The sequence below is a fragment of the Hyposmocoma kahamanoa genome, unplaced genomic scaffold, assembly GCF_003589595.1.
Source record: "Hyposmocoma kahamanoa isolate Upper Pololo Valley unplaced genomic scaffold, ASM358959v1 236, whole genome shotgun sequence".
Classification (NCBI taxonomy): domain Eukaryota; kingdom Metazoa; phylum Arthropoda; class Insecta; order Lepidoptera; family Cosmopterigidae; genus Hyposmocoma; species Hyposmocoma kahamanoa.
The window spans coordinates 627,753-635,774 of record NW_020653753.1 but is presented as its reverse complement, the minus strand read 5'-3'; the positions used below and the strand labels follow the sequence as shown (position 1 = coordinate 635,774).

The 8,022-nt window shown below is 36.6% G+C and overlaps 1 protein-coding gene across 1 annotated transcript in view; it reads left to right on the top strand.

The window, feature by feature from the left end:
• The first annotated feature begins 2,369 nt into the window (after positions 1–2,369).
• Positions 2,370–8,022, top strand: part of LOC113228688 (ATP-binding cassette sub-family A member 3-like) — a 21,934-nt gene continuing 16,281 nt past the window's right edge. The window contains exons 1-3 of the mRNA XM_026462042.1: positions 2,370–2,766; positions 2,844–2,954; positions 3,541–3,685. Of these exons, the coding sequence (XP_026317827.1) occupies positions 2,533–2,766; positions 2,844–2,954; positions 3,541–3,685 (490 nt within the window). The 5' untranslated portion in view covers positions 2,370–2,532. The remainder of the gene's footprint in view (positions 2,767–2,843; positions 2,955–3,540; positions 3,686–8,022) is intronic.

Below are 8,022 nucleotides of genomic sequence, written 5' to 3'. Positions count from 1 at the left end.
GATGATTGCAACTAATTCGTTAATCCACTTTTCACAGTAATTAGTTCGAATACAAAAGATTAATCAGATTAAAAAGGTTTTTATGATTAATCAGATTAAAAATTTTTAGCGGCAAGTTTTCAGACAGTGGCCGTTGCTTGTTCACTATCCAAGTAACGCACACGAAAAGTCCCTTGACTATTCATTTTACTCCTCAATTTCATATGGCAACCGTGCCAATGACCATCATGTCATGGGACCACGTCAGATGACTGATTAAACTGAACGACACCCGTGCCACCCCCTCTGCAATCTTACCAGTACCTTTGAGCTGTCAAACTAATGTGACGTTGTAAACAAATAAACTATGATCGAGACTAGTTAATGTGATTCGTAGATAGCCTAGTTAATGTGATTCGTAGATAGCCTAGTAAATCGTTTTTGTAATGATTAGAAAACAACACGAAATTATAGTAAAGGAAATCTACAAAAGAAGGATGGCGACATCCCGTGTTTTTGATTACGTGTATTAAAGAGACCTATCGATACTTGTGATTCATTATCAAAGCATCAAAAAAGCTCACTACTCAATTGAGTACAGCCTGTGGAAGCTAGGGGCTATAAATTTGATATAGGCTTATGTTTATAACATTGTCTTGTACTTCGTTTCAGATGTTTGTTCGTAGTAGCAGAAAACAACAAGTTTTTAATAAAATTTTGTTCCTAAAAATAATAAAGAACTTGCTGAATATTCCTAAATCTGCCAAACTCTGCCACATTTAATACAACGTTAACATGTTCTGTCGCAATGAAAATAAATGAAAATTAAATCTGCCCAAATGGCAGAAATCTGCCACAAATGGTCACACTGTTCTAAATCTTAAAGTGACATTGACATTGGCAAGAGGTCTCTTGTCAAAACGTTCCTTTGCTAAATTTCGTATCTCTCATTTAAATATTGTCTAAACATTTTTGTCACATTGTGTTTTATTTTTTACTTTATGTCATTATTGTTTAATTGACTATTTGATTAGGTATTTTATAGCTTTAATGTTTTATGTGTGTATTATGCGTGTACTATAAAATAACCAATACTTTAGGTAGGTAAACATTCAATCATGCTTATAATGAAAAGTTCGTACAAGAATGACACACGCAAATGATTCAGTTCAACCTTAGATTAGGTAACGACCTAATCTAAGGTTGAACTGAATCATTTGCGTTGTGTTCTTGCATCTATTCTTAAAATATATTGTTTTGCAATATCTTTATTCCCGACTTCTAAAAATATACAAAAATATATTAATAACTAAGCATAAACTACAACGTAAAATTATACTAGCAAAGTCCATGAACGGCATTTCGTTGATTTTGGGTCAGCTTTCGCCATCCTTCTTCAGCGAATGTTTGAAGAGCATGACTTGGTCGGACGTCTATAATCAATCTACTCTCAATATTGCTTATTCATGACCTATTTATTCTCGTCTTTGGACTTTGTTTCCTATATGCAAAATTAAGTACAATTTAAATTCTAAGAGTCTTAAATGGATATGTCACTACGGTTATTAAGAAGTTATGTCACAGCAAGCGACTGTTGAGATTTAGTCACTACATATAACGCAACGTACTCAAGTTTCAAAAGACGTGTATTTAAAATATAGTAAAATTTTAAGGAAATGCATTAATAAATCGCATAAAATAGCTAATCGTTTATTTCTGAAAAATTTCCAAAAATGTGCATAGCTTCATGAAATATTATTAAGAAAGACTCCTCGAATAATGTGAGTGACATAGAAAAAATAAAAATAAAAATTATTTATAATGATCTTAGACGATCTTGATAACATTGCTGAAGCATTTAGTGAATGTTTTGGTGGCACAAATACCACAAAACTCGCAAATTCAGTAAAGGTAATAGAATCAACCATCAATGAACAATTTTTCTTCACACGTTTATTCGGTTGGCCGTCGTTATGTGCTCAGAACTAAAAGGTCGACAAAGTTGGCTTGGGGGTCTGGTATATATTGTGTTTGCTATGTGGAGTGCAACGTGTATATTCGTACAAAATAAAACCGAAGGCGGCGGTAAGCTGCACCCATGTACATTATGTGTACCTAACGCATTAAAAGTTCAACTTACAATATGTTCGTCATCGTGGGAGCGAAACTTGTACCTTGCATTTTGGTACTCTTATTTATAATTATATATATAATTATTTTAGAAGATAACGCAATAGTAAATAAAACTTTTAATGTATATTGCGAAAGTATGAATCAGTCTCGTAATGAGCGGAAAATTATTATTAACAGCATTAAGAAGAGCACTTTTTCAACAACATATAGTAATACGTTTATTTCGTTTCAGGAGCTACTACATTACCAGACGACCTATCATATTCACTGCGTTTTCCAGACAGACCTCGCTTAAATTCATTTTTCGGCCAAGGCAGTCAGACTTGGTGTACAGATTTGTTGTTTCCGTTTTTCACATTTCCTGGTCCACGGTTTCCGTACGCTCACGAAGGAGGGGACGAGCCAGGATATACGAATGAAATGTTTATAGCTGTTATGCATGTGATGTCTATGGAATTAATTGAGCGACGTACTGGCCAAAATTTATCTCCGTTTATTGTGTACATGAACAGATACCCGCACCCCCCGTACGTAAAGGATTATGAGTTGAAATCTTTGCAACTGGTATTTCCAATGTTTATAATGCTGAGTTTCAGTTATACTGCTGTGAACATTGTCAGGGCTATTACCGTTGAAAAAGAATTGCAATTGAAGGTAAAAACGGTTTCTCAATGTATTATTTAGTTCAAAATAATACGTATAATTTTAGTTTTTATTTTCTTATCTTTCAGGAAGCAATGAAAATTATGGGTCTACCTACATGGTTACATTGGGCGGCATGGTTTTGCAAGCAGTTCATTTATCTCTTCTTTGTCGTAGTATTTATTGTTATTATCATAAAGGTTAGTTTTCACTATCGAGTCGTAAAAACAAAGTTTTGTTACTGTAGTAATACAATATACTGCAATAGTAAAAAATGTGTTTTGGTTTGTTTTGCGCCGGTGAACGAACACGTACATGGGATTTGTCAACTTATGCCTCAGAGTGACGTACGCAGTGGCAGTGTTCCTCAGGTATTGATTTAAAGCTCGGAGTGGCACTGCAACTGCTATAGACAGGCGTGTCGCTTACCACCAGACGCATGCCTTGTTCGTCCCATTACTACTTACTATCCCGTTACTATCACATAAAAAAAGAAAAAATATATCTCGATTATATATATCTCGATAATTAATAGAAGAATCAAATACGCCTTGTGGCGCACGAAGGCGCGCGAATTGGCGAGAATTCTGCTGCTTGACTGCGCCTTGAGGCTAGTAGGTGTTGAATTGTTTTGTCCAGATCTTTTACATGAAAAGAATAGTGGATTTGGATATTTGTTTTATTCAGTTCAGTTGAAGTAAAATAAGAAGCGAAAAAGAAAATGAACGAAACATTAAAAATGGCTTATTAGGTAGTAACTTAATGTATTTTTTTTCTTGCTTTTAGGTGCCATGGTTTTGGACAATGCAGGGCTACCGCGAGTTCGCAGTTTTCACGATTACCCCGTGGGATATATTGTTTATGTTCCTGATACTGTATGCTATAAGCACAATATTCTTTTGTTTCCTGATGAGTGGCCTATTTTCAAGAGGTAATGTCAATTTTCTGGAGCATTAAGATCGGATAACCCCGGAATTTTGCTCCACTGAACCAACTTTTATAAAAATTTTACACGATTCTTTTATGACGATGCTGCCATATCGTTTGATTATACTCAACCCTTAGATTTGAACCTTTTTACCACATGGAATTTCAGCCGCAAGATCGAGTCCATTTGCATCAATCATTTGTCGGGTCTATGTCGTCAATCCATTATAAAGGTTAAGTACGTTTTTGTGGAGCGTGGGTTTTCCTAATTTTTCTCCTTGTATTATTTTTTTACAGATCATATTTTTTTACAGATACCAAGCAGTTTCGGCAAACCGCACATAACAACACCATATCGTCCGCGTAGCAGCTAATGTTGATGAATGAATGAATGAATGAATGGGCTGCTGAGCTTATTAGCTTATCAGCGCATTAATGTAGAGATTCAAGAAGTTTTTTTTTATAAAATATAAGTGCACTTTTGACCTCCATCTCACCAGATGAAAAGTGACGATGAGGTCGACGATGGAGCATGCACACTTAAATAATAGCTACTCACTGTCGCCTTGAAAAGGCCCAAGTTGTTCAGGGATCAAGTTTGCAGGCAGGGAATTCCATTTCATGACCGTTCGCCATATAAATGTGGAAGCGTAACGCTTCGTGCGAGTCTTAGGAATATCCACAACATAGAGGTGGAACCCAAGCCTACGTCTAGGCTCCCGGTGATGGAAAGGGAATTAAATCGTGTAATTCCATCGCACACACTCCGTGATATGTCCTGTAAAATACCGATAAGCAGGCAACTTTATCACGGTTTTCAAGGGTTTGCAGCTTCGCCTCCACTAATTCCGACTCAGCTATAAGCCTCTTGATGCGATTGTCAATTGAATCCAAAGTGGCCAGTTGATATGTAGCAGAGCCATCCCAAAGGTGGCAGCAGTACTCCATATACGACCAGACTTGTGCTTGGCACAGCAGAAGCAACTATCCCGGTGTAAGGTATCGCCTCACTCTGGAAAGGATGCCACGCTTCCTTGTTGCATTTTTGGCCATGGATTCAATGTATCTGCCGAATTTCAAATTAGACGACAGGTCCATTCCAAGCAGCTGGAGACAGGCTATCGGTATAGATATATCACAAAAAGTCTGAGTCAGCTCAAAGGGACTCCTTTTTGTGGAAAATAGACACGCCGGCGTTTTGGTAGCGTTAAATTTGACAAGATTGGCATCGCCCCAACCGGAGACTGAGTGTCAAATCCAAACGGCTAACCATGGACTTTCGACAAGACCGGATTTCCTCTCCACCGACTCTTGCATTGGTCAAGTACCTATCTACAACTGTGCTGTCATCAGCATACGCAAAGGTACCTGGAATTAACATATTATTGATATGTAGCAGAAAGAGGTCTGCAACTCTCTTGCAGTACGGAACCCTGGGCTTCTATCGCCATATGTTCGGAAGAGTAGCCTCCTAAGACCACTCGAATCGAACGTTCCCTCAAGAAATCCGAGATCCAATTGCAAAGGTAAGTGGGAAGCCCATAAGAGGGAAGCTTACTTTAAAGGCTTGCGTGCCAGACCCTGTCAAAGGCTTTAGACATGTCCAAAGACACTGCAAGTGCTTCGCCTTACTTTTCTGTAGCCTCGCTCCATATGTGCCAGGCATACACAAGAAGATGAGCAGTAGATCGCCTTCGTCGGGATCCGTACTGGCGATCACTGAGGAGGTTGTTGTCTTCAAGGTACGACAGGAGACGATTGATGAGTACACGTTCCATAGTCTTGCAGAGTATCGAAGTGACTGATGTAGGTCTATAATTGACAGTGTCAGCTCTGCTTCTCTTTTTCGGCACGGGTTGCAGGTTTGCAAGCTTCCACGACCTGGGAACTACACCAGTCCTAAGTGAGAGGCGGTACAGGCGTGTGAGAACAAGAGACAACTGAGAAAAGGAATTCCATCTGGTCCTCTAGCGTTATTCACGTCTAGATTTCGCAGAGTTAGATTTAGAGAGAGAGAGAGAAGTGTCTGTTATTGGCGTAAGCGAACTGGCACCATAGTGCAGCCAGCCTGAGGTGGTAGCCCAGGGAGCACACTTTATACACCTCAAAACTATTATATCTATAAACAGTCGTAATATTTTAGTTAATTAGTTGTCTATAAATGGTATTAGAAAAAAGCAATTGTTCATATAGACTTATTTCACTCAAGTCAACATTTTAAAACCTTAATACCAAACAACGTAATTTTAAGTGTGATCTCTCTTAAGATTTACTCTTATAGTACTTATTTTAAGTTCATTTGTAGATCAACTGATTATTTTTAGTAAAATTGTTCTATACATATCCAGTAAAGTCCATTCATACTCTAAAAACTAGTGTTCTTAAGTTTATTCTAGATATATTTCATTTATAGACATTCTGTAGTGTTTATACTTATTAACGAACACGTTAAATGTTAAATGCTACAAATAATATGTGAAAGTCAATGACAAGACCCGCAATTTGATATTAATTAGCTCCCCATTTTCACATAGAATATAGTGCCATCTATGAAATATTAAGGGAGATAACTCAGGACGAAGAAGGATTTTGTTTGTTAGCTGCGTAAGTAAAGCTGGCAATCGACGCATTGAAATATTGTAAAATTATGTCGCTAGATGGCGTTTAGTTTAATTTTCTTAATGTATTCCAATCCAAAGTGAAAAAAAGTACGTTATGTAGCACCTTTATTTCTTTCAAATTATAATTGCTATAATTATTTTTTAATTTAACCTTATAATTTGAGCTATATGTGTATTATATTAACCATCTCTAATTATGTCACATCATTCGATGCATTAGTCGGTAATTCGCGCGCGAGCGATTTTTGTTTGTTGACAAATAAATAAACATTGTGAAGTAATTCCGTGTTCTGAAGTGATAAAAACATTTGAAATGAGCGCGTAAACTGTTGTTCTTCCATTTTGTGTATGTGTATTGTGCCGTCTGACTTTAAAAAAAAGAGAGTACACATCATTCGTGCTGCAGGAAGCTGATTCTGAGGAAATAGAAAGATTCATTAATTTCCTAAAGGACACCTCTGCTGGATGTGACGGTGTTTCAGCTAAAGTACTAAAAGCTGTTCAAAGTCTTATAATTCCAACAATTACTTATCTTTTAAATCGTTCCCGAATACCCTAAAAAGTCGACAGTTTTACCGATTTAGGGCCACTGGGAACCCAAAAGATTATAAAAGGAAAAGATTTTAGGTCGTAAAGTGGTATCAAAAAAGGTAGTTAATGATTGACAACAGTATTTTGTCGATAATTTGAAATTTATTGCCAGACATGTCCAAGAAACCTGATCCTCCCATATCTCCAAAACTAAAAGCTGAATATTAAAAAAATATATAGTTAGTGGATCTTTAACTAAATAATTCAATAACGAAGGTCTTAAATTTATGTAAACAATTATATATTTTTTTTAAGAACTGGTTTTTATACAGAAACTTGCCAGGAAAATTCTATAAAGAAAATAATGAAACACATACATGAATTCTAAATTCTCAAATTATCTATAAAAGGTTGAATGGAGCCTGGTTCCGAGGTTTTGTTTTCCCGATTTCGTCAGTCATCATCATCAGCTTACACGCATCCACTGCTGGGCGAAAGCCTCCCCTTGAACACACCAACTCTCCCGGTCATGTGTTACCCGCATCCAGCCTTTTTTTTTATTAAAGCTGTTAAAATTGTAAATACCTACCGATCAGGTCAAGGTAAATGTATTATATAGCATGTAGTAATAGAGTCGTAGTTTGTTATCAGAATATTTAAAAATCGTAATATTATATTTAAAATAAATTACTTGAAATATTAATTTATATTCCAAAATCATTCAGCATTCAGCAACAAGACTTCTGCATTCATTTTGTGAACTATTCTGCCGTCCTTGTCATAACTAACGCATTTGCATTTTGGTAATTTTCGAACTAATTAACTTTTTTAAGCTGTTATAGCTTAAATAGTTTGACCTACCGCCTCGCCTCTAAAACAAAGGGTCGTGGGTTTAAATCTGGGCTTGCACCTCTGAGTTTTAGGGAAATTACATGCGAAATTTAATCTGAAATTTACCATGTGCTTTTCGGTGAATGCAAACATCTTATGGAAACCTGCAGACGTCTGCAAAGCAATTTAATAATGTGTGCGAAGTTCAGACCAAATCCTCTCATTGGGAAAGGCGGTCTGTGCGCTGCAGTAGGAATGGGACTATAATAATAGGCTAATTGTTGTTATTATTATTATTATTATTATTATCATCATCGTCATCGTCATCGTCATCGTCATCGTCATCGTCATCGTCATC